This window comes from Mesoplodon mirus (genome assembly GCF_964341445.2).
Source record: "Mesoplodon mirus genome assembly, chromosome: 3".
NCBI classification, from domain to species: domain Eukaryota; kingdom Metazoa; phylum Chordata; class Mammalia; order Artiodactyla; family Ziphiidae; genus Mesoplodon; species Mesoplodon mirus.
Window position 1 is genome coordinate 88,076,576 of NC_138978.1, and position 27,251 is coordinate 88,103,826.

The 27,251-nt window shown below is 36.7% G+C and overlaps 1 protein-coding gene across 8 annotated transcripts in view; it reads right to left on the reverse strand.

Moving 5' to 3' along the window:
- EVI5 (ecotropic viral integration site 5) overlaps nt 1–27,251 on the reverse strand; it is a 236,174-nt gene that overhangs the window by 25,700 nt on the left and 183,223 nt on the right. For all 8 annotated transcript variants that reach the window (XM_082613396.1, XM_082613395.1, XM_082613394.1 and 5 more), the window contains one exon: nt 13,287–13,382. In XM_082613396.1, coding sequence (XP_082469522.1) covers nt 13,287–13,382 — 96 coding nt within the window. The remainder of the gene's footprint in view (nt 1–13,286; nt 13,383–27,251) is intronic.

Below are 27,251 nucleotides of genomic sequence, written 5' to 3' on the forward strand. Positions count from 1 at the left end.
GGCAAATCAAATCACATCACTCTTTGCTTAAAACCATCCCACTCAACCAAGAATAAAATTCAAATGATTTATCCTGGCTTACAAAACATTGTATATGATTCGACTCTGTCTTCCTCTCTAATCTTACCTCATACCATTTTTTCCCGCCCTGTGCTACACTCCAGCCACATTAGTATGGTTTCTCAAAAAGTCCACTTCATTTTTGTCTAGGGTCTTTGTGTTAGTTGTTTCTTTTGCCAGGCATGATCTTTCCACTGTTTTTCGCACATCAGGAAGCTTTTTAGCATTCCTATCACAACTTATATGTTATGTTATCAGCAAAGCCTTTCACAATCATTTCTTCATTAAAAACGTTTTCATGGAGTACCTACCACATGCCAATATTGTTCTGGATGCTGGGGGGAAGGGACCCAATCTTATTAGTAATTAGGGAAATACACATTAAAACCATAATGAGAATCCTATTCACAAACAGTGACTAAAATTAGATAAAGATTGACAATCCTACATGCTGATGAGGATGTAGAACAGAATCTATCTTTACTGCTCATGGGAGTATAAATAACAGCAATGTTCTTAAAAGGCCAAAATGGAAGTAATTCAAATATTCACGAACAGAATAGATAAACTGTTGTATATTTATACAAAGAAAAGTTACACAGCAATGTGAATGAATAACCTATAGCTACATTTAAAAATAACATGGTTAAACTGAACAAACAACTTTGAGCAAAACAAGACACACAAGAACATATATCATAAGGGAATGGGGGAAGATGGCGGAAGAGTAAGACGCGGAGATCACCTTCCTCCCCACAGATACATCAGAAATACATATACACGTGGAACAACTCCTACAGAACACCTACTGAACGCTGGCAGAAGACCTCAGACCTCTCAAAAGGCAAGAAACTCCCCACGTACCTGGGTAGGGCAAAAGAAAAAAGAACAAACAGAGACAAAAGAATAGGGACGGGACCTGCACCAGTGGGAGGGAGCCGTGAAGGAGGAAAGGTTTCCACACACTAGAAGCCCCTTCGCGGGCGGAGACTGCGGGTGGCGGAGGAGGGAAGCTTCAGAGCCACGAAAGAGAGTGCAGCAACGGGGTGCGGAGGGCAAAGCGCAGAGATTCCCGCACAGAGGATCGGTGCCGACCAGCACTCACCAGCCCGAGAGCCTTGTCTGCTCACCCGCCGCGGCAGGCGGGGCTGGGAGCTGAGTCTCGGGCTTTGGTCGGAGCGCAGGGAGAGGACTGGCAGCGAGAACACAGCCTGAAGAGGGGTTAGTGCACCACGGCTAGCCAGGAAGGGAGTCCGGGGAAAAGTCTGGACCTGCCGAAGAGAAAAGAGACTTTTTCTTCCCTCTTTGTCTCCTGGTGCGAGAGGAGAGGGGATTAAGAGCACTACTTAAAGGAGCTCCAGAGACGGGTGCGAACCGTGGCTAACAGCGCGGACCCCAGAGACGGGCATGAGACGCTAAGGCTGCTGCTGCCACCACCAAGAAGCCTGTGTGTGAGCACAGGTCACTCTCCACACCTCCCTTCGGGGAGCCTGTGCAGCCCGCCACTGCCAGGGTCCCGGGGTCCAGGGACAACTTCCCCGGGAGAACGCACGGAGCGCCTCAGGCTGCTGCAACGTCATGCCGGCCTCTGCCGCCGCAGGCTCGCCCCGCTCTCCATACCCCTCCCTCCCCAGGGCCTGAGTGAGCCACAGCCCCCGAATCAGCGGCTCCTTTAACCGGGTCCTGTCTCAGAGAAGAACAGACGCCCTCAGGTGACCTACACGCAGAGGCGGGGCCAAATCCAAGCTGAACCCCGGGAGCTGTGTGAACAAAGAGAAAGGGAAATCTCTCCCAGCAGCCTCAGGAGGAGCGGATTAAATCTCCACAATCAACTTGATGTACCCTGCATCTGCGGAATACCTGAACAGATAACGAATCATCCCAAATTGAGGAGGTGGACTTTGAGAGCAAGATTTATTATTTTTTCCCCTTTTCCTCTTTTTGTGTGTATGTATATGCTTCTGTGTGAGATTTTGTCTGTATAGCTTTGCTTTCACCATTTGTCCTAGGGTTCCATCCGTCTGTTTTTTTGTTGTTGTTGTTATTTTTTACCTTAAAAAATTTTTTTCTTAATAATTATTTTTTATTTTAATAACTTTATTTTATTTTACCTTACTTTATTTTCTTTTATCCTCTTTCTTTCTACTTTTTCTCCCTTTTATTCTGAGCTGTGTGGATGAAAGGCTCTTGGTGCTGCAGCCAGGAGTCAGTGCTGTGCCTCTGAGGTGGGAGAGCCAACTTCAGGACACTGGTCCACAAGAGACCTCCCAGCTCCATGTAATATCAAATGGCGAAAATCTCCCAGAGATCTCCATCTCAACACCAACACCCAGCTTCACTCAACGACCAGCAAGCTACAGTGCTGGACACCCTATGCCAAACAACTAGCAAGACAGGAACACAACCCCACCCGGTAGCAGAGAGGCTGCCTAAAATCATAAAAAGTCCGCAGACACCCCCAAACACACCACCAGACGTGGACCTGCCCACCGGAAAGACGAGATCCAGCCTCATCCACCAGAACACAGACACTAGTCCCCTCTACCAGGAAGCCCACACAACCCACTGAACCAACTTTAGCCACTGGGGACAGACACCAAAAACAACAGGAACTACGAACCTGCAGCCTGCAAAAAGGAGACCCCAAACACAGTAACATAAGCAAAATGAGAAGACAGAAAAACACACAGCAGATGAAGGAGCAAGATAAAAACCCACCAGACCTAACAAATGAAGAGGAAATAGGCAGTCTACCTGAAAAAGAATTCAGAATAATGATAGTAAAGATGATCCAAAATCTTGGAAATAGAATAGAGAAAATGCAAGAAACATTTAACAAGGACCAAGAAGAACTAAAGATGAAACAAGCAATGATGAACAACACAATAAATGAAATTAAAAATACTCTAGAAGGGATCAGTAGCAGAATAACTGAGGTAGAAGAACAGATAAGTGACCTGGAAGATAAAGTAGTGGAAATAACTACTGCAGAGCAGAATAAAGAAAAAAGAATGAAAAGAACCGAGGACAGTCTCAGAGACCTCTGGGACAACATTAAACAGACCAACATTCGAATTATAGGGGTTCCAGAAGAAGAGAAAAAGAAAGGGACTGAGAAAATATTTGAAGAGATTATAGTTGAAAACTTCCCTAATAAGGGAAAGGAAAGAGTTAATCAAGTCCAGGAAGCACAGAGAGTCCCATACAGGATAAATCCAAGGAGAAACACGCCAAGACACATATTAATCAAACTGTCAAAAATTAAATACAAAGAAAACATATTAAAAGCAGCAAGGGGAAAACAACAAATAACACACAAGGGAATCACCATAAGGTTAACAACTGATCTTTCAGCAGAAACTCTGCAAGCCAGAGGGGACTGGCAGGACATATTTAAAGTGATAAAGGAGAAAAATCTACAACCAAGATTACTCTACCCAGCAAGGATCTCATTCAGATTTGATGGAGAAATTAACAAACCCAAAACAATTAAGAAAATGGGAATAGGAACATACATTTCGATAATTACCTTGAATGTAAATGGATTAAATGCTCCCACCAAAAGACACAGACTGGCTGAATGGATACAAAAACAAGACCCATATATATGCTGTCTACAAGAGACCCACTTCAGACCTAGAGACACATACAGACTGAAAGTGAGGGGATGGAAAAAGATATTCCATGCGAATGGAAATCAAAAGAAAGCTGGAGTAGCAATTCTCATATCAGACAAAATAGACTTTAAAATAAAGACTACTAGAAGAGACAAAGAAGGACACTACATAATGATCAGGGATCGATCCAAGAAGAAGATATAACAATTGTAAATACTTATGCACCCAACATAGGAGCACCTCAATACATAAGGCAAATACTAACAGCCATAAAAGGAGAAATCGACAGTAACATATTCATAGTATGGGACTTTAACACCCCACTTTCACCAATGGACAGCTCATCCAAAATGAAAATAAATAAGGAAACACAAGCTTTAAATGATACATTAAACAAGATGGACTTAATTGATATTTATAGGACATTCCATCCAAAAACAATAGAATACACATTTTTCTCAAGTGCTCATGGAACATTCTCCAGGATAGATCATATCTTGGGTCACAAATCAAGCCTTGGTAAATTTAAGAAAACTGAAATTGTATCAAGTATCTTTTCCGAACACAACGCTATGAGACTAGATATCTATTACAGGAAAAGATCTGTAAAAAATACAAAAACATGGAAGCTAAACATACACTACTTAATAACGAAGTGATCACTGAAGAAATCAAAGAGGTAATCAAAAAATACCTAGAAACAAATGACAATGGAGACACGACGACCCAAAACCTATGGGATGCAGCAAAAGCAGTTCTAAGAGGGAAGTTTATAGCAATACAATCCAACCTTAAGAAACAGGAAACATCTTGAATAAACAACCTAACCTTGCACATAAAGCAATTAGAGAAAGAAGAACAAAAAACCCCCAAAGTTAGCAGAAGGAAAGAAACATAAAGACCAGATCAGAAATAAATGAAAAAGAAATGAAGGAAACGATAGCAAAGATCAATAAAACTAAAAGCTGGTTCTTTGAGAAGATAAACAAAATTGATAGACCATTAGCCAGACTCATCAAGAAAAAAAGGGAGAAGACTCAAATCAATAGAATTAGACATGAAAAAGGAGAAGTAACAACTGACACTGCAGAAATACATAAGATCATGAGAGGTTACTACAAGCAACTCTATGCCAATAAAATGGACAACCTGGAAGATATGGACAAATTCTTAGAAATGCACAACCTGCCAAGACTGAATCAGGAAGAAATAGAAAATATGAACAGACCAATCACAAACACTGAAATTGAAACTGTGATTAAAAATCTTCCAACAAACAAAAGCCCAGGACCACATGGCTGCACAGCCAAATTCTTTCAAACATTTAGAGAAGAGCTAACACCTATCCTTCTCAAACTCTTCCAAAATATAGCAGAGAGAGGAACACTCCCAAACTCATTCTACGAGGCCACCATCACCTTGATACCAAAACCAGAGAAGGATGTCACAAATAACAAAAACTACAGGCCAATATCACTGATGAACATAGATGAAAAAATCCTCAACAAAATACTAGCAAACAGAATCCAACAGCATGTTAAAAGGATCATACACCATGATCAAGTAGGGTTTATTCCAGGAATGCAAGGATTCTTCAATATACGCAAATCAATCAATGTGATACACCATATTAACAAACTGAAGGAGAAAAACCATATGGTCATCTCAATAGATGCAGAGAAAGCTTTCGACAAAATTCAACACTGATTTATGATAAAAACCCTCCAGAAAGTAGGCATAGAGGGAACTTTCCTCAATATAATGAAGGCCATATATGACAAACCCACAGCCAACATCGTCCTCAGTGGTGAAAAACTGAAACCATTTCCACGAAGATCAGTAACAAGAGAAGGATGCCCACTCTCACCACTCTTATTCAACATAGTTTTGGAAGTTTTAGCCACAGCAATCAGAGAAGAAAAGGAAATAAAAGGAATCTAACTCGGAAAAGAAGAAGTAAAGCTGTCACTGTTTGCAGATGACATGATACTATACATAGAGAATCCTAAAGATGCTACCAGAAAACTACTAGAGCTAGTCAATGAATTTGGTAAAGTAGCAGGATACAAAATTAATGCACAGAAATCTCTGGCATTCCTATACACTAATGATGAAAAATCTGAAAGTGAAATCAAGAAAACACTCCCATTTACCACTGCAACAGAAAGAATAAAATATCTAGGAATAAACCTACCTAAGGAGACAAAAGACCTGTATGCAGAAAATTATAAGACACTGATGAAAGAAATTAAAGATGATACAAATAGATGGAGAGATATACCATGTTCTTGGACTGGAAAAATCAACATTGTGAAAATGACTCTACTACCCAAAGCAATCTACAGATTCAATGCAATCCCTATCAAACTACCACTGGCATTTTTCACAGAACTAGAACAAAAAATTTCACAATTTGTATGGAAACACAAAAGACCCCGAATAGCCAAAGCAATCTTGAGAATGAAAAACGGAGCTGGAGGAATCAGGCTCCCTGACTTCAGACTATACTACAAAGCTACAGTAATCAAGACAGTATGGTACTGGCACAAAAACAAAAATATAGATCAATGGAACAGGATAGAAAGCCCAGAGATAAACCCACGCACATATGGCCAACTTATCTTTGATAAAGGAGGCAGGAATGTACAGTGGAGAAAGGACAGCCTCTTCAATAAGTGGTGTTGGGAAAACTGGACAGGTACATGTAAAAGTATGAGATTAGATCACTCCCTAACACCATACACAAAAATAAGCTCAAAATGGATTAAAGACCTAAATGTAAGGCCAGAAACTATCAAACTCTTAGAGGAAAACATAGGCAGAATATTCTCTGACATAAATCACGGCAAGATCCTTTTTGACCCACCTCCTAGAGAAATGGAAATAAAAACAAAAATAAACAAATGGGACCCAGTGAAACTTCAAAGCTTTTGCACAGCAAAGGAAACCATAAACAAGACCAAAAGACAACCCTCAGAATGGGAGAAAATATTTGCAAATGAAGCAACTGACAAAGGATTAATCTCCAAAATTTACAAGCAGCTCATCCAGCTCAATAACAAAAAAACAAAGAACCCAATCGAAAAATGGGCAGAAGACCTAAATAGACATTTCTCCAAAGAAGATATACAGACTGCCAAGAAACACATGAAAGAATGCTCAACATCATTAATCATTAGAGAAATGCAAATCAAAACTACAATGAGATATCATCTCACACCAGTCAGAATGGCCATCATCAAAAAATCTAGACACAATAAGTGCTGAAGAGGGTGTGGAGAAAAGGGAACACTCTTGCACTGCTGATGGGAATGTGAATTGGTACAGCCACTATGGAGAACAGTATGGAGGTTCCTTAAAAAACTACAAACAGAACTACCATATGACCCAGCAATCCCACTACTGGGCATATACCCTGAGAAAACCATCATTCAAAAACAGTCATGTACCAAAATGTTCATTGCAGCTCTATTTACAATAGCCAGGAGATGGAAGCAACCTAAGTGTCCATCATCGGACGAATGGATAAAGAAGATGTGGCACATATATACAATGGAATATTACTCAGCCATAAAAAGAAACAAAATTGAGTTATTTGTAATGAGGTGGATGGACCTAGAGTCTGTCATACAGAGTGAAGTAAGTCAGAAAGAGAAAGACAAATACCGCATGCTAACACATATATATGGAATTTACGAAAAAAAATGTCATGAAGAACCTAGGGGTAAGACAGGAATAAAGACACAGACCTACTAGAGAATGGACTTGAGGATATGGGGAGGGGGAAGGGTAAGCTGTGACACAGTGAGAGAGTGGCATGGACATATATACACTACCACATGTAAAACAGATAGCTAGTGGGAAGCAGCCGCATAGCACAGGGAGATCAGCTTGGTGCTTTGTGACCACCTAGAGGGGTGGGATAGGGAGGGTGGGAGGGAGGGAGACGCAAGAGGGAAGAGAGATGGGAACATATGTATATGTATAACTGATTCACTTTGTTATAAAGCAGAAACTAACACACCATTGTAAAGCAATTATACTCCAATAAAGATGTAAAAAAATAAAAAATACAAATACATTTTAACAAAATAGTCAAAACAGTATAACTGTCACAGTAAATATTATACATGCTTGAAAAATAACTTTTCTTGATATTTAATAATTCTTTCAAATTAACAATATTAAAATTCAAAGCAGAATAAAAAAAAAGAATATATACCCTAAGGAGCCATTTATGTAAAATTCAAAAACTTAAAACTACTGTATTAGAAGCTGATATTGTGGTTATTTTTGAGGAGGAGGGGGTGAGGAGAGGTTGTGACAGAATATGAATGGAGCTCTGGGGTCTACTTCTTGGACCTGGATGGTGGTTACATGGGTGTGATTACTGTGATAACTTACTGAGCAACAAACTTGTCACCTGGGCACTTTTCTGTAAGTTTTACTTCTATAGAAAAGTTTTAAAAGTTTGTGTTCTTTCGATTGTTCAGTTTTTATGATTATGAACCCATACTATTATAGAACATTAAGGATAATAGCTGATGGACTCATACTAGAAGGTTTTCTTTATGAAAAGAGCCATGAAGAAACTGTTGTTTGGTCTTCGTATCAGGAATAGGTGTGACTTTGGACAAGTTATTTAGCCTTGGTGAGCCTATAATACAGGAATAATAATTTTCACAGAATAACTGTGAAGATTAAAATAATTATCCAAAAGATCTATACCTGGTTTAGCAACAACCACATAGAAAGGTTAATAAAAATGGGGAAAATTTGCTTTATATAGAAAAGCTACTAAGTGAATAGAACTAGAATTACTTTTGTGAGACTTTATGGATATAAAGCACTTTAAAACGATTTTATTAAGACATAAAAATTGAGCAAAGCTGTATAATGGGGAAATATTTTTTAGTATAAGTGAACTATCTTCAGTATGGAATAAATTTACCTATTCCTAGAACATCCACTGGAACACATCACCATCAAGAACAAGTGAAAACATAAAATTTGTATTCCAAAAACATTTTCAAATCAGTTGTTTAGCGTGCATTTTCACGTGAAACAATACTGTAAATGGTAGCAAGGCTTCAAGGAACCCAGAGAAGCTTAGTCAACTGATAATTTGGGTGAACCATACGATTATACTTCTCAATATGTCAATACATAAATGAGTTCTGAGTACATTTCCTTTGGCTTCTAAATGAGATTAACTTTCTACCTCCTTCTGTCTCCCTTTCCTGGCATTTAGAAAATATTCTTTGTCTTTAGTGGTCAGCAGCTGCAAGAAGACAGATCAGCATTGAAAAAGTAGATGGCTTATTCATTTCTGGAATCTACATTTTTGTTTTATGGCTCTGACTGAAATGTTCCTGATGACCAATCTGCTTGAAAAAATTTCATTTTTCAAAACCCAGCCCAGATGCTGTTGCCATCTTATCCCTGTATGTTTCAAAGGAGGCTATATAGCATACGGTAGTTAAGTGCATGGATGGGCTTAAAGTTATATAGTCTAACATTCTACCTCTATCACTGACTAGTTTATGACCATGGGGAGTTATTTAATACCCCAGAACCTCAGTTTTATGACAAGTAAAGCATGAATAATAATGATGCTACCTATTTCAGAGGACTGTTGTGAAGATTAAAAGAAATAAAGGAAGTATAATACTTAGTACAGTGTCGGACACAGAGCAGCTGTTGAATGAATGGTAGCTACTATAATGCTAAACTTTTCATTATGTATTACAATTTGTTTATTTGTACGCCTATCTCCTTTGTTAGACTGTGAGCCCCTTAAGGCTATGGGTTGTGTTTCAATCTTCTTTATCTTCAGTTCTAAACCCAGTGCCTAGTATAGAGTAGGTGCTGTGATGATAGATGGGTGAAAGGGCAGGAGGTGGGAAGATGGGATAACGAAAGCACTTAAATTGGGACCTTGGGTCTTTTCTATGTCTCCCATGAGGACAGAATGTAGGGTTAAGGGGAGGATTTAACCACAGCTCCTGCCAGGTCTGGGGCAGCAAGAGTTTCCACAGTGGCTTCTGTGAAGCTCTTGGCAGGGTAAAAGGCTTCAAATTAAAAGATTGCTATGGTAGGTAGGTAATATTAGGAGCAAAATTAGGTGGTGAGGGTAGGAATCGCAGGAGTTGGGAGTCATAGAAATCACATGGATGGATGACAGTAAGGTGCAGAAAGTGAAGATAAATCTCTATTTGCAATGTTAACAGAGAGAGTCCTTGTGGCTAGGTCAACTGCAGAATTTACTTACTGGATATATGCAGATTCATGTGTCAAGGAGGACAACACAGTTAAAATATTGCCATTAATTGACATTCTTAAGATTTTAAACATTGATGACATGTTTTCTAATCTAACGTCTCTGTAAGCAGCACAGAAAAGAACAGGCCAAACTGGATTAGATCCTAGCTCAACCATTTACTATTTGCATCATCTTGGGAAAAGTTACTTAATCATTGTGAGTCTGTTTCCACATCCATTCAACTGAGGATACCACCATCACATGGGATTATTATGAAGATTAGTAGTAATAAATGTGAAGTATCTGACACAATGCTTGGCCAACAGACCAATGAATAGTATCTATTATTGTTATTTTATAGATTAACAATATATTCAGCCATTCATAAAAAATAACCCGCTTAATCCTCTTTACTATTTCATACAGCTAACTATGCTAAGTGGTCATAGCTGTTATAACATGTACAACATTGCTGTATGTTCAGGAAGATGAATCTACAAAGTTTGTCTCACTATTTCCTTCAACATTTAGAGAAGTACAAAGATCAGCTAACAAAGTGACTATTAACAGTCACATGCCCAAATACAACATTAATACTTAAAAGTCAATTCTTATGTTGAAAGCCAAAGATTCTGGCAAATTCTAGCATACAGACAAAAGTTAAGTTGGAGCAATTAGATTGACTTCAGTTATCTTTTTTTTTTCCCACTGTGAAGTGCTATACACAAGAATGAAAAAAACACTAAAGAAGTGACAACTTGTTTAAACTTCTCAAGAACCTGGTCCAACGAAGAGTAATTTTTATAGTAAGTTGACTACAACCATTTATCTCAGTTTAAACGTTCACTTGTTTTCACTTATCCTTTCTTTAGTTATAAAACTTTGAACAGGTGCATATATTAAAATCTGCTCAGAAAACATAATGAAAAGAAGTCTCCAACTGGAGACCTATAGTGGTTTCACATTATCTATAATAGTAAACTTAATCTCTTCTAGCTTTGAAGATTCACCATAAGCTGGCTCTATTCAGTCTAACCTTATTTCCACAACTCAGTCGCATTAATTCTTTTTTTAAAAAATAAATTTATTTATTTTGTTTATTTATTTTTGGCTGTGTTGGGTCTTCGTTGCAGCATGCGGACTTTCTCTAGTTGTGGCATGTGAGTGGGGGCTACTCTTTGTTGCAGCGCGCAGGCTTCTCACTGCGGTGCGCAGGCTTCTCACTGCGGTGGCTTCTCTTGTTGCGGAGCATGGGCTCTAGGAGCGTGGGCTTCAGTAGTTGTGGGCTCAGTAGTTTTGGCTCACGGGCTCAGTAGTTTTGGCTCACGGGCTCTAGAGTGCAGGCTCAGCAGTTGTGGTGCACGGGCTTAGCTGCTCCGTGGCATGCGGGCTTTTCCCGGACCAGGGCTCAAACCCGTGTCCCCTGCGTTGGCAGGCGGATTCTTAACCACTGAGCCACCAGGGAAGCCCAGTTGCATTAATTCTTAATCGAATCTGGCCTCCCTCCTCTAAACTCCCAACCCCATACCCACTCTCACCTCTGTGTGCTTGTGTGGTCCCCAGCTGTACTCATTCTCCTCTCTACTATGCTTTCTAATTGGGACTTGGTTAAGCCCAGGACTCTGGCCTATTCTGAATCACCTAATTAGCATCTTATCGCAAACTGTTCTAGTTTTTAGTTTGCACAATTTAGCTCTTTATTTTAACAGAAGAAACTTCTACCTGTTAAGTAATTTTCTTTTCATGTTTGCATAAGATAAAAGATTGCTTTAACAAGCCACAGAAAAAACCCTACATTAAAGTTAAACCTCATGAACTATTATATTTCCTGCCATTCCTGATGAGGAGAATATCATTATTATTATTATTTTTTTCTTTTGCGGTACATGGGCCTCTCACTGTTGTTGCCTCTCCCGTTGCGGAGCACAGGCTCCGGACGCGCAGGCTCAGCAGCCATGACTCACGGGCCTAGCCGCTCTGCGGCATGTGGGATCCTCCTGGACTGGGGCACAAACCCGTGTCCCCTGCATCGGCAGGCGGACTCTCAACCACTGTGCCACCAGGGAAGCCCGAGAATATCATTATTTTTAGTTAAGGTACATTCCTTATCACTAGATGTCAAAATTATAAATGGGAGATTGCTTTATTTTAGTCATAATTTCCTTTGAGAAAATCTTTGAACATAAGGAATAATTCTTAGGGTTCTCAAAAGAATAAGCGTTTCTAGAACATGCTTATTTGTAACTTGTTCTTTCATTCATGGCTATCAGATCGGAACAGATTATAAAAAATGCACACGAATAGGTAAAGATTATACATGATCCTGAATCCCTCAAATGTTATCAGAGCTGAAAATCAATATTTATAGGCATGACCTCCCAAATTTCAGGACAAATTAAATTAAACCACATCTAAGATTTATCATTTTTGTTAATGTTTTGTTTTTTCATTCAGATTTTACTTAGATTGACTGCCTCCAGGAGGTATTACCCAAAACACTTATACTTTCACTGAAGAGTGTAATACCAGGAAAGGGTAATATCCAAACTTTTTCCTTTGAGGTTTAAATTAATTTAGTGAAGAAAATGAGTTTCTTTCTTAACAAATGAGGTTTATGTTACCCATTCAAATCTCACCACTGTGAATAAACATTCTTGTACAAATAATTCAAGGTAAGAAACACACTTTTCCATTCATGTTTAGCCAGATATTTATCATTAAAAAAAAAAAAGGAAACCGACCTAGTGTCTCTCTAATCAAAACACATTATTTTAAATAATTTAAATTACCTAGTATAGTATCTAGTAAAACTATCTGAAAATTTCATGAGCTGAATCTCACAGATTCAAGGTAGTGCCAGTTTAAAAAGTATTCAGATACTAAGAAATCTGTTAACTGATATTAGGCAAGTATCCCTTTTTGCAATCTCAGTAATACCGCTTGGGAAAAAGAAGAGTAAAAAAAACTTCCCTCTATCCACAACGGTAAATACCACAAATCTACTATAGAGGTAAAAAGAAAATTTTCGTTTAATTTAAGTAACTTTGACACCTAGACAAACTACCTTTTCAGATCACAATAAAAAAGTGAAATATTTGCCATACAAATATTAATTGATCGTTTCAGATCATGATTAAAGAGGTTTAAGGAAAATAAATCCTCAATATTGGAACGGAAAAATTCATGTTAAAAAGAAGGTAATCTTCCAAAATATTATTATTAATCATAATCAAAGATTCACAGAAAATATTTACCATGAAAGAGTCAGTCATAAGCAATAATAAAGTGTTGTGTCAAAACAGAGGAAGGAAGAAAGAAATATGTGAAGATCAAAATTTATCACTTACCTCATGATTCAGCTCTGCTATCTGATCTTTCAGTTCCCTAATGTACTGGTTAGAATCAGACTTGTTAAGCTGTCCTTGAAGCTTTCCTTCTTCTTTCTGTTTTGTGACAATACAACAAAGCAAAATCAAGAGACAATTTTCACAGCATATACTCGAACATTTGAAGATATAGGACAGCATAAGGGCATATCCTTTAATTGGCTAAATTCTGAACAAATCTATTCTCAAACTATTTCTGTACAATAATTAATAGTAAACTATATTGAATATTTCTAAATAGTGCTTATTAATTATATTAATACAATTTATAAAATGTACCTTTTGAGAGACTCTTAGAAATCAATAATCAAATGGGTCTACTAGTGAAAAAAATTACCCTAGAATTCAAAAGCCATTTACCCAGTTATTTTGAGGGCAAATGCTTTTCTATCCATTCTATAAAGAGATTCAGTGCTTAGCTGAGAAGGTTGTAAGCCTCCTACAGCTACACTACGAACCTGCTTTTGCTGGGGAACAGAGAAGGAAAAAAACCAGGTTCTCCAAACCACTCTTAAAAGGGGAGGACAGCTCTGAATTTCTTGTTTAATTATTCAGGAATGTGATTAAAAGGTGCTCCAATCCTAAGAACTAGTTGTAGAATCATGCTGGGATCATTTTCCAGGGAAGTAGACTAGGAAGGGGAGGAGCTGCCTTTTTCTTATACCACCTGAAAACAAATGTACTTTGAAGGTAAAGAGCTTATTAAAGAGTGAAAACAGGATTGTTTTTGTTATCTCCAGATTATTTGTTTAGGAAGTTGATGCTTAAAATGTTAAGAAGCTCTGATGCAGAGACATCTACTGAAACTACTCATGCCAGAAAAGTACCAATTCACTTTCAATAGTCATCACTCAGTTTCCTTCCATGGAGACAACCACTGTTGACAGTTTTTTTAGTGTAGTCTTTCCATGGTATTTTGTACATATATAATCAAACACACATGTATACACACATATTTTTACTCATACTATCAACACTATACAAGCTGTTCTACACTTGCTATTATCTCTCAAGAATACAACTTGAAGATCATTCAATATCAGTATACACAGAGCAGAAAGATAATACATTTTGATTTGAGAGAGCTCTGAAGTTCCTGTGAAAGTTATTTTAGTGGTATCTAAATATTTATCGGTTTTTTAAAAGTAGGTTTTAAAAGGTGCCTTAGGTTCTGTACAATTACCTTGCATGTAATGGGTTGTAGTGAAGAGCATTTTCCAATGTGGAAAACGTTTCTTTCCACTCACAGTAAGAAGGGACCTTGGACATTATCCGGTTTGGACCTCTGACTGCAGCCAAATCCAGCCTCTACTTTTCTTCTACACACCTTCCCCTAACATCCTTGGCAGAAAGAAGAACTAGACAGAGCTGCTCCGGCAACAGAATGGGTAGCTCCTCTGCAGAGTCAGGGCACCACGCCAACAGGATTGCTCTTCTGTGTTAAATTATCTTTGCCACCTTGATTTCATTCTTATGTACCCTTAGCGTGTTCTGCAAATCCTTTCATCAAGTTATTCCTATACGTACCTTTTTTTATTTTGGCAATCTGCCTTAAAAACCTTTTACTGGAATTTGGCCTGCTGAAGCAGTTTGATGTAACTAATGTTTGTATAGATGTAAAAGAACAACTACTGTTTCTACAGGCTTTCAAACTTTTCTTATACATTTAAACACATGAATATCACATATAATCATCTAAGCAAAGAACTAACTTAACAATTACTATATTCCAAATATGCAGGGCTTCTTAAATATATACAAAATATATACAAAAGACACCTTATGGTTTTTGGCCACATTCCCATATTTAAGAAAAAAATTTTTTGAAGATTTAGTTAGGAGTATTAGTATGATGGCCAGAGAAATGATAGCAGAACCAGTAGAACAGCAGGGATACCAAGTCAGGATCCTAATCAAACCATCTCTGAAGCCTTCCTTACCTGTTTTTTCAGGTATATGAACCAATAAAGTCTCTTTATTATTTAAACTAGTTAGAATATGGATTTGTCACTTGAAACCATAAAAAAATAAAAGCTAACATATCTTGAGCACTTATTAGACCTTCACAATTGAAGTTCCTCACAGGAATTAAGCCCTAATGCCTAAAGTATCATTGTATGTAATGATTTAACTTACCTCCTATGCATCTAAAATGGTACTAACTATGTATCATCCTTAGAAGAATCGAGAAAATAGTTACTCAATTTTCTGTAGGACTTAATTCTCTTGTGGAGCTGTGGTGGAGAAAGACTGGGGGTTACAATGAGCTAGGAATTGTTCTAAGCCCTTTATATGTAATCATCACAACAACACTGTGTAATAGGTATTATTTTTATTCATATTTCCTAGATAAGGAAACTTAAATGAAAGACTCAGTGAACTGTCTGCATAAGAGTCACAGCAACAGTTGACACATCTTTCACCTTAAATTTACAGCACTATGAACATGAGATGTAATGAAACAGAAGAGAATATATGGAAATCTATGCAAAGGATCACACAAATTAGCTTTCTTGGATTTGTTACAAAAATTTTTATGTATTTATTTCAGCCTCCGCTGATTTAAACGGTAATTGCAATATCAAAAGAATTAAAGATAAAATGCTATAACAGGGACTTCCCTGGTGGCGCAGTGGTTAAGAATCCACCTGCCAATGCAGGGAACACAGGTTTGATCCGTGGTCTGGGAAGATCCCACATGCCACGGAGCAACTAAGCCAGTGCGCCACAACTACTGCGCCTGCGCTCTAGGGCCCAGGGGCCGCAACTACTGAGCCCGCGTGCTGCAATTACTGAAGCCTGCGCACCTAGAGCTCATGCTCCACAACAAGAGAAGCCCGCGCACCGCAAGGAAGAGTAGCCCCCTCTGCCCACAACTAGAGAAAGCCTGCACGCAGCAACAAAGACCCAAGGCAGTCAAAAAAAAAAAAAAAAAAAAAAAAAAAGCTAAAGCAACTTGCATTTATGGCCCTAAGCTAATGACCCATATTATCAATTTACAGTTGTCCAATACCACTTTGGCCTGCTTCAACAGGCCAAATTCCAGTAAAAGGTTTTTAAGGCAGATTGCCAAAAGAAAAAAATAAAATAAAAAAAGGTACGTATAGGAATAACTTGATGAAAGGATTTGCAGAACACGCTAAGGGTACATAAGAATGAAATCAAGGTGGCAAAGATAATTTAACACAGAAGAGCAATCCTGTTGGCATGGTGCCCTGACTCTGCAGAGGAGCTACATATACTTATACCTGGATCTTACTTTTAATCACTCCACTTTTTAAATGAAAGATTTCAAAGGCACAGAATAAGAACAAAAAATTATTATAATAAAGACTAATGAACCCACCACCCAAATTCAGCCTGTTTCATAACCATCTCATTCTAAGATTTTCCTTGGCTCTAGACTTCCTCCGCCTTAGTCCTGTATATCTCAAAGATGGAAAAGATGATGTCAAGCAGAAGGGATTAAGTAGTGAGTGCATGAGAGAAGGAATAATGTAGGAAAAAAATTTTTGGAGGGAGAATATTCATTGACGTAAATAAAATAAATGAAGCCGTTATTCTTATAGAAAGTACTTTCTAAATCCCATATGTGACATGAGAAATGGCACCAGAAATTTAGTAAGTAAATATACTTCCAAAGCAGGGTAATTTGATAAGAATTACTCATTTTAATATGTGTTCAGCTGTCCTTTTTGATGGCTTTAAATTTTAGTCTAATTTTACTATCATGTCACATTAATTCCCTTGAAATGGTTGATTAAATGGAAAGTGCAATCCACTACTAAGGAGATATCCTTCTGAATGAAATAAGCTAAATGTTTATGGTTTGGAATCAGACTTGGAGAAAGGTGATTTTAAATCAGGTCCCCAATAAAGGCAAAGGTCTTGAGGATTTTGAACACTGCATAGCAATATCATCATGTGGGATAACATAAAATTTTCAGGGCAAATAAAATGACAAAGCCCAAGGTAAGCTCTAATATTGTAGGAAAGAAGCTCAAGAACGCAGAAATGCTTTAGGTCTGAATGGCTGTAGAATGACCAATAACAATAATTAATACCATTTCTTCCCTACAGGAAAACTTGCGTGAAAAAAATGCTTGGCAAGATAGAAATCATTAAATCTGTTTTACAGAAAGCGATCAAGGGACTTCCTTGGTGGTACAGTGGTTAAGAATCCGGCTGCCAATGCAGGGCACACAGGTTCCATCCCTGATCCGGGAAGATTCCACATGCCGCAGAGCAACTAAGCCCATGCACCACAACTACTGAGCCTGCGCTCTAGAGCCCGTGAGCCACAACTACTGAGCCCGTGTGACGCAACTAATGAAGCCCACACACCTAGAGCCTGTGCTGCGCAACAAGAGAAGCCTCCGCGAGGAGCCCACACACCGCAACGAAGAGTAGCCCCCGCTCGCCACAACTAGAGATAGCCCATGCGCAGCAACGAAGACCCAACGCAGCCAAAAATAAATAAATAAAATAAATTAAAAAAAATTTTTTTTAAAGCGATCAAGTGACTCCAAAGATTTGTTTCTTCCAAAGGTGGGTCTTTGTAGGGTTTGGCTAAAAAGTTTGTTATAGCACTTTGATTTCTTTGGAGGAAAGGTAGTGTTTAATGAAAAACAGGGCCGTTAAGAAATTTTACAATAAAAAATGGAATGCTTTTAGCTTAAAAAAAAAAAAACTCCTGAAAGATACTTGTGAAAATCAAAGAAGCCCCCTTAGATTTTATGACTAAAAAAACGGTGTTCTTCCAATTTCTATTAACTTCAGAAAAAAAGCAGAATTTCAAAGAGAAACACTTTATATGTTTGTTCAAATCTAATAGCATGTAGTTGTTCTTTTTAGATTTAAATACAAAGGTTACTGTTGGGTCTTTTTTTTTTTTTTTTTGCAAAACTTTTACAAATAAAAAGATTCTGATGCCTATCAAACCACTGTTTCTGTGGACAGACAGACAGATACCCCAATAAACAACCTGTAAGGCACACTGGCTAAACTGAAGGAAGAGGAAGGGTGATTAAGCAACTCTAGACTCTAACAGTGACCCCAGGAGAAGACAATCACCATCCTGGCACACTTGTCACACATTAGTAGCACACCAGTGTGACAGACACAACAGCTGGAAAGCTCTGCTTGGGGCATTTTGATTCAATAGTCTGCTTTAAGGGAATATAGCTGATATTTCAAAAATAGAAGTAAAAAATGAGAGCTGTCCTAAATGCTATTTAATAAATTGAAATGTACAAAAATGACCTTTTATCTAAAACTCTGTGATTTTTTGTTCTACAAATAGGGTCTCATTTAAAAATGTTAATATAAAGCCTTTTAAGGATCCTTTTTAAATGTAAAAACTGAATAACTGTATATTTCCAACACCCAAAAATACAATTAACTATTATATTCTAATAAGTGAATATCAATTTAATTTCACTTCTGAGGCAGTTCATTCAATTTTCTAATGTTTAAGGTTTTCTTGCAAGTATTTTTATAGCTTTCTATTTTCAAGTAATGTCCACATGGTTCTTTCTGATAAGCAGGTGGGAAAATGTCAGCTACGCTAATAAATTTACCAGGAACCTGCATTTTCTTGAGGTTTTCTTTTGGTCCAGCTGATAACAAAAACAGATTGCCAGTTAATTGGTTTCCTAAGCAAAACTAATAACAAACTTAAAGAGATCCAACATATAAACAATTTTGGCAATTGTCAGTAATTTCAGTGAACAGACCTTAAATACATATCTTTTTTCACACAGCAAAAGAAACTATATCAAGAGAGCATAAAGTAACTTTATGAAAGTTTTAAATGCATATTTCACTCTTAGATCTATCTTTGAATGATTATTTTAGGAATTACCATTATGAAGTCTAAAATAATCTAATTCATATTAAGGCCTTAAGCCACTGAGCTTTATGTATGAGCCTCTTAGTTAAAAGGTCATTAATAACTCTAGTTAATAATACGCAAGCTTAAGTGACTGGGGTAAAGTATGACAACTTTAACTTACTCTGACATGCATCAAAAATATAAGTGAGCTAGAATGGTGGATGGATAAGTATCTGATAAAGCAACATTTAAAACAAATATATCAAAATATCAGTTTTAGAATGGAGGTGGTGAGTTTATAATGTTCACTATACAATTCTTTCAACTTCTGTATGTTTGAAATTTTTCATAATAAAATATGGGGAGGAAGAGTCATTGATAAAAAGCAATTAATTTCCTCTCCCTCCCCAGCCTGCTAAAAAGTAAGCACTTGGTCCACACCATTCTTCATTTACATAAGTGAAAAGACACATATCTACCAAAGGTTACTTAATGTTTCTTCATTTAAAAATCCATGTTTTGCTCTAGAATGGATACTACTTTCTTCACATTTTACTGAAAACTTAAGAAACTAAAAAGCAATATGATTAAATCATACAATTAGTACTTCATTAAAACAGAATATAATTTTGGAGCAGGCTAAATTATAGTTCATCTCTATAATATTTTGTAGTAGATTTTATGGTTGTTACCTTAAGATCCATTCTCTCTCCCTCATTATGAAGTGGTGACAGAATTGGAATTATCCTGATCCTTAACTCCACAGGTATGCCCTGATTGGTGGGGTTTAACTCAAGATGATCACATCTATTTTGCACAGTGATTGGTTCAGGGGTTTCTCAAAGTGTGACACTCAAAACTTTTGCTGGAAAGTATGGGGTACAGTTTCTTATTCTGGATATTACGATGTATGGGTATAAAGCTCACCCTTAAGCCATTTTAACACAATAAGGAAAACCTCCTGAAGATAAAAATGACAAGGAGGGCTGAGCCTTAAGAATCATGGTTAAATACAACAAAATGGAGCTCAAACCAAACTTTTCCTGAAGCACACCCTACTTCTGGACTTTTCAGGCATGTAAGCCAATAAATCCCCTTTATTATTTAAGCCATATTACTTACGCCATTAACGAATCCAGAATTGGGTTGCCTGCAATAAAAACATCCTAACTAATAAATATTTTTAAAAATATGGCTAAGTAAATAAACACCATGATATAAACAACATAATCTATGAAATGCTTAAAACAATGATTCCAAATGATGATTATGGAAAAAAAATCACTCTGGGAGTTTTGTAAACATATAGATTAAGAGAACCAATTTCTGACCTACTGAATTCTAAATGTCTGGGAATGGAGCTTGAAAATCAGTATACTTTGAAAGCTAAACAAGTGGTGATTCTGACATAACCCGCGTGACATAAACTACACTTGAAACGCACTGGTTTGAACCATCTTTGAAAATTAACTATTCTTTTTAAACACAAATTCAAAATTCTATTTATATGCCAATTATAAAATGCTTTTTACCCTATTTCTTAAAAACCTCTAATATTTTATGAGTTGACACTCATTACAGAATGTACTTAGCATAATTTTACATATAAAAAAAGAGATGTTTTTCCAACTACCACAATGGTGAATGTGGTAAATAACCAAGACTGATAAACTTATCTACAAATAGTCTCTACATTTCCAGAGCGAATATATTTAAAAACAAAAATAGAGGAAAACTGTCAAGGGTTCTTTAATTTCTTTCAATTCTGCTATCAGTTTCACTTCACATTATTTCTGTGATAGTTTCAGCTGGTCAGTTCCCTGTCTGCAGAGGTTGGTTCAATTTTGAACTCAAATCCCTGTCTTGGTTAACCTAGCTCTCAAACAGAAAATATGATTTAAAGTTTGGTAATGCATGATGAGGAACTAAATAAAATGTTTAGGATCTGAGAAAATTCCACACATATGACCCCTATGACTGAAAACTAATTGTTCTAAAGAATGAAGAAAAACCAAAGATTTGGGGACCAACAAAATAATTCTTTTAAAACTTAAAGTACCAATATTATGAGGAGGTATGGCAATAAATAAGGGCAATATGGAGTCCAATTCTCAATAAACTTTTTTTTAATCAGGTAACAGATTGTTATAGCCCCAAAGCTATGTGCTTTAATATAACACATATAAATGTGTATAGAGGAATATTTTACTTAGAGCAGTGATTCTGGTGTTCAACTACCTAGACGGTTGATTAACGACCTTCGGCATATACCTTCACCTGTTTTTGTCCCTGCAACCTTTGGGAACTCTAATCACAGAAAGGATGAGGTAGAGATGGACTGTGCTCAGGATATGTAAAATATTCTGTTACCTGAATATTTTCAATCTGTTGATTGAAAAATCATAAATGTTGTGGTCAGCAGGAAATAAGTGAATTATGTATTTGTGTAAGTCACAGCAGAAAGTGGACATTTTAATTAGAAATACCTTCACCTACGTCTACTGTACTCCAACATACTATTTAAAAAGGTTGAACAATTAAGTATGGTAATGCATATCAAGCTAAAAGATTGAAGAGAAAACATGAAATGTTTACTATATAGCTCTAAGCAGCATGTTTTTGCGTGTTATGTTGCAGCAAAACTGAGATAAATATGTTAAGTTGCTTTGAACAAGTGTTTGAGAGAAAAGTGTGGCTTAGCAGTGGACAACATTAAAACATATTGTGGCAGTGAGAAAAGAGGAGGCAGGGGCCCTGGTTTGTTTAAATTCATGGATTACCCTCATTTTAAAAGAGAAATTGTAATAGGCATGCCTAAGAGTCCATTCTTGTTTATTTGTTTCTTTATCTATGTTTTTAAGGCTGGTTATAACTTACCCCTATCCTGCCACAGGAAGGACACTTCCTTAGACAGGAAGATAGCAGATTTTAAAAAGCTGTGTCTCAAGCCATAGGCTTTTTAATGCTCTATACAACCAGATAATTTGCTTAGAGGGTTTTGTTTTTTTTGTTTTGTTTTTTTAAAGAATTTAACCAGTTAACACCTACTTAATATACTAGATGTGTAGATGAAGGTAGCAGAAAGCACCCTATATGAAATATAAAAGCATCTAGTCTATCATTAACAACTTGCAAAATTTTTCGCTTTTTAATTTTTAAAATTTTCAAATCTACAGAAGAGCTGAAATAATAGTACAATATCCATATACCCCTTAGTTATAGTCACCAATTACTATTTTGCCAATTTGCTTTTGTTTTTCCTATTTGTGTATTTTCTGAAACATTTGAATGGAAATTGCAGATATGACATTTCACTACTATATATTTCAGCATGCATCTCCTAAAAGTAACCAAATGTCCTTACGACACCTAAATTAATAGTAATTTCACATCATTAAACATGTACTTCCTATTCAAACTTTCCTAAAAGGGCCCAAAATGTTTTATTATTATCCACAATTGAACCAAGATTCATGGTTACACTTGGTTATTATATCTCTTTAGCCTTTTTTAATCTAAAGTAGTACTTTTGCCTTTTTTTCCCATGATATTGTTGATATTTTAAGAGTCAAAGCTGAAAGAGAAAATTTTCCCATTCGAACTAAAACAAGTACTGTTTTTATTCCTTTTTTTCACATCAAACAGGTAACAGAGTAAAACTAATATAATGTATATTTAATGGTTGGTTGGGTCAAGGGAGTAAATATAGAAGACATGGGCACAGAACTTTAAATATCTGAAGCCAAAGACTCAGAATATTTATAGGAATTTAGCATTTTATATATTACCCTTGTAAGTATTTATTCTACTATTTATACGTATTTGGTAAAAGATAAACATAATAAATATTAGCAGTTACGATTTTTTGCCTCTTACTAATAGATTAACGTGTTTAACATTTCACTCCTATGAGGTCCAAAGAACTCTCTATATTTAACATCACTTTAAACATACAAAACCCTTTCAGCCTGTCATTTGTCTCTTTGTAAAAATATTCTATAAAGTAGGTAGATGACTTTAAATTCTGGGAAAAGCATAGTGTTCATCACAAAGAAATCTCTAAGAAAGAGAAGACTTGTCATAAAAGAAAGCATAAAACAACCACTCATTAAGCTTTATCTTGCTCACTGAGAGAGTGCTCACAGCTGGAAAACTGTGTAACTGAAGAAAATGTGATTCACCTTCTGGAGAGGTGGAACTGTCATATTTTAATACCCTTATATTCCATGTCATGGGTTTTATCATCTCAGTGAAAGATTTATCTCTATTTTTATTTCTTGGTTTTGCTTTTTGTTTCTAATACCACAAACTTAAACTCCAAATAGGTACTCTTGTGCACTGTAAAGCAGCTTCTGTCTCACTTTTTCCTTATGAGGAAAGGATATATGGTAATGTATCCCATTTACTAAGGATAAACACTGTTATGCCAGGCTGAGTTAACACCTGACAAACCCTTTTGGGGAGTACTGTCTTGAGAAACCAAGACTTTTGAAGAATTAGTTACAAAAAGTCTTTCTAGATCTATGCAAACATCATTTCATCACTTTGTCATTCTACTACCCATCACTTTTATTTCTCTAGATTGTCTTCTCCCAGCTTGATGACGATTACGATCTAGGCCTGTTATTTCCATCCTCTGGGTTCTTATCATCACTTCTTTCTCTTAGCCAAATTTTCTCCAGACTGACAGACTAATAACAAGCCCTCTCTTTTGGCCTGGTGCTTTACCTGATTATTGTCCTCACAGGTGGTTTGATCGAAGCACAGTCTGGCCTCAACAACACTAGAAGATTAGACAGACTAGTGGCTTACCTGTCAAGGATCACATGGCTAGCCAGGGATAGAAACCAGATTTCATTCCTAGTGCCTTAATTGTAAGACAAATCACAGCAGGATATGTGCTAGAATTATTTTTCCAAACTTGGTGTTGCTTATGTTACTCATTTATCTTTTTCTGGACCCTCTGTACAGAGTGTTAGTAAGCCAAAGTTGGGGAGTTTAGTCCTTAGCTGTCAAAATTTCTCATGAACCTTCCTTAGCATCAGATGACCATATACATGGCTCTTATATATTTACCTCATGGATAAAACATGCTTTTCTGTGACCTGTTTAAAGGATCCATGCAGAGCTGATTTTGCCAAAAAGCATCTTTATCAACTTATTAGACTATTAGAGTATTAGAACTTGATGGGGGACTTCCCTGGAGGTCCAGTGGTTAAGAATTCACCTTCCACTGCAGGGGGTACGGGTTGGGGAACTAAGATCCTGCATGCTGTGCAGCTCAGCGGGGAAAAAAAAAAACAAAACAAACAAACAAAAGATAAATCAAAGATAGCCCATGTAAAGATAATATCAATAATACTTTATAAATTTCAAATTAGTAACTCATACTATAAAATTAATTTCCTTCCTCAACTATTTCAATGAGGTGGTCTGGCCTGGTTGTGATTAATACAGTAGAAAAAAATAGGAAAAATATTTTAACTGAAAAAAAAAAACATAAAGAGAGTAACAATCATTTCTATTCATACTCCTCAGAATTGATCAATGTTAACATCTTGGAATACATGCAGCCAGATTTTTTTTTAAGAAAAATAATTGTTTCTGTAAAATTATATGTTTGCCTTAAGCAACTTGGGCAGTGCTAAAAATACAAAGATGAAAATTAAACATTAAATATTAGCTAAAATTGATAGGAAAAGAAAGTACAGTGAATGCCAAGTGTTTCTTCAATATGAGAGGTAATTTCCTTTTTTTAAAAAAAAAACCTCTAAATTTAAGGGATAACAAAAAAACATTAAGATGTTAGAAGTCTGCATTTTCATGCTTTAAATGTATGTGGTATTGATTGACTATCCTGCTGGGATATGAGTGCATTTATACCTGCTTTCATATCCCCTCTCCCTCCACTTCCAGATTTTTGTTAGCTATGTTATTTTTACACTGTCAAAGTTTAGTTTAAAAAAACTCTCTCACTTGTAATCATTATTCCCATATTTGTTTAGTATTAGTTCTGTATTTAAACAGATTCAACATTTACCACCCATCTTTTCAAATAGCGCCCACATTTCATATTTCTTTATTTTGACTTGTTTTAAGCTGGATTTCACTATCCAGTAATTTTTTCAAGATTATGAGAGTAGTATCCTAGCAATCTTTTCACACTGGAAAATGACAACCTATTTCTTCAAAATATCTGGATGACACATTGTTTGGCTATAATATTTTTGGGTCAGCCAAACTCAGAATGTTGTAGACTAGTACTAAGATAACTTTCTGTGGTGATGGAAATGTTCTCCATCTGCACTAATATGTTAGCTAGTAGCTACTGTGCAAAATGAGGCTATGACCACATTGGCTGGCTAGTGGCTATCATATTGGAGAGTGCAGCATAGCCATTGCTCTGTTGATTTCTGGCATTGAATATGCTGTGAGAAATCTGGAGGACAAGTCTTAATCTTCCCATACAACTTTGTAGGTAATTTGCTCTAAGTGTTAAGGAGCATTCTGTGTCAAATTTTCCTAGAACACAAGGTTTTCTTTTAATTTGCATCTTTGAATCTTCATTAATTTCAAGGACCTCTTCTTTCTTATTTTTGAATATATCTTCTTTCCATTTGTTGTGGGATACCAATTATTCTTAGTGTTAGATTATCTGTCTGTCGTCCATAAGCATTAGCTAATATACTTGTTTTTCATTCTTAACCTCTATATTCATTGTGATTATTATCTCAAGCTTTTCTTCTATGCCAATATTCCAATTTTCAGCACTGTCCATTGAATAGGCTATTCTTTTGTGGTTTCTGCAATGGTGTATTGGGCTTCAATTTATTCCCTTGTGGTACAATCCCCTCCTTCTTACCTCAGTGTACTTTTTAATTATCTTATCTTTTGATTTCTTAATTTTACTAAATTCACATTTAGTTGTTTTATAGTAGGAAGTAATTGTAATGCCTCTCTTATCCTTGAATTACCTTTCTTCTTGGTTGGGATGTTTCTGAATAGTATTTCTTTCTCTTTTCTCTGCTATAATAATAGAAACCAAGTTGTTGTGCCATTTCTTCTCATCATGCTCATGGCTAGGTGACTGTCTAGATATTCTAAATGCTCTAATGATATGAGTTACTTATTAATTCTCTTTCCATCATATTTAAAATCTATTTTCTGTGCCCTCCAAGCTCAAGTTTGTTCCCATTTTTCTATGGCCTGAGGGATAGCATGGGGAAAAGAAGAACCTGGCTAAACAGGGGCACTCTTTATTCTTCTGAGATTCTGTTAGATATTCTGTATTACCTAATTGGGGCGATACATGCCAAAACCTGGGTTTTAGGATTCAGATCATTTCCCAAATAGAGTGTGTTGTCCCAGGGCCTTCACTTTAATTAAGATTCAGATGTTCACTTTCTAATCTCCTTCACTGGCTTGTTCCTTCTAGAAGTTTCTACAACTTCTCAGTCAGACATACTCATTTTCCTTCTCTCCACATTTGGGATATGACTGAATCTTCCAGGGGTTTTGCTGACTTACCTATATATACAGCGTGGTGACATAGGAGAGAGGGAGATAGTTGAGGTTAGAAGCCAAGCCCTGCTAGGATTCTCTGCTCTTAAATAGTTTATTTCTTTCCTTAGCTGTCACTTTTAAAGTTTATTGCTTTAGGGTAAGATCCTTTTCCTCTCAGGCTGCTTTTAGTGGGAAAGTATTTGCCTTAAAAAAAAATTTACTATTTTGTTAGACGGTTGAGGTAGGAAATTATGGGATCAGTTTCAGTCCACCTCTGGGGCAGCATTTAAACAAATGAATCTTTACACCTGAAATTTATGTAATATTGTACATCAACTATACTTCAATAAAAAAAACGGTACTTTGAACCTACCTGTCGTTATGGCATAATAATATTAAATTCTCATGTACATGGCTGCCACCTAAGATTCATTCAACAATTTTTTTTTTTTTTTTTTTTTTTGGGTGGTACGCAGGCCTCTCTCACTGTTGCGGCCTCTCCCGTTGCAGAGCACAGGCTCCAGACGCGCAGGCTCAGCGGCCATGGCTCACGGGCCCAGCCACTCCGCGGCATGTGGGATCTTCCCGGA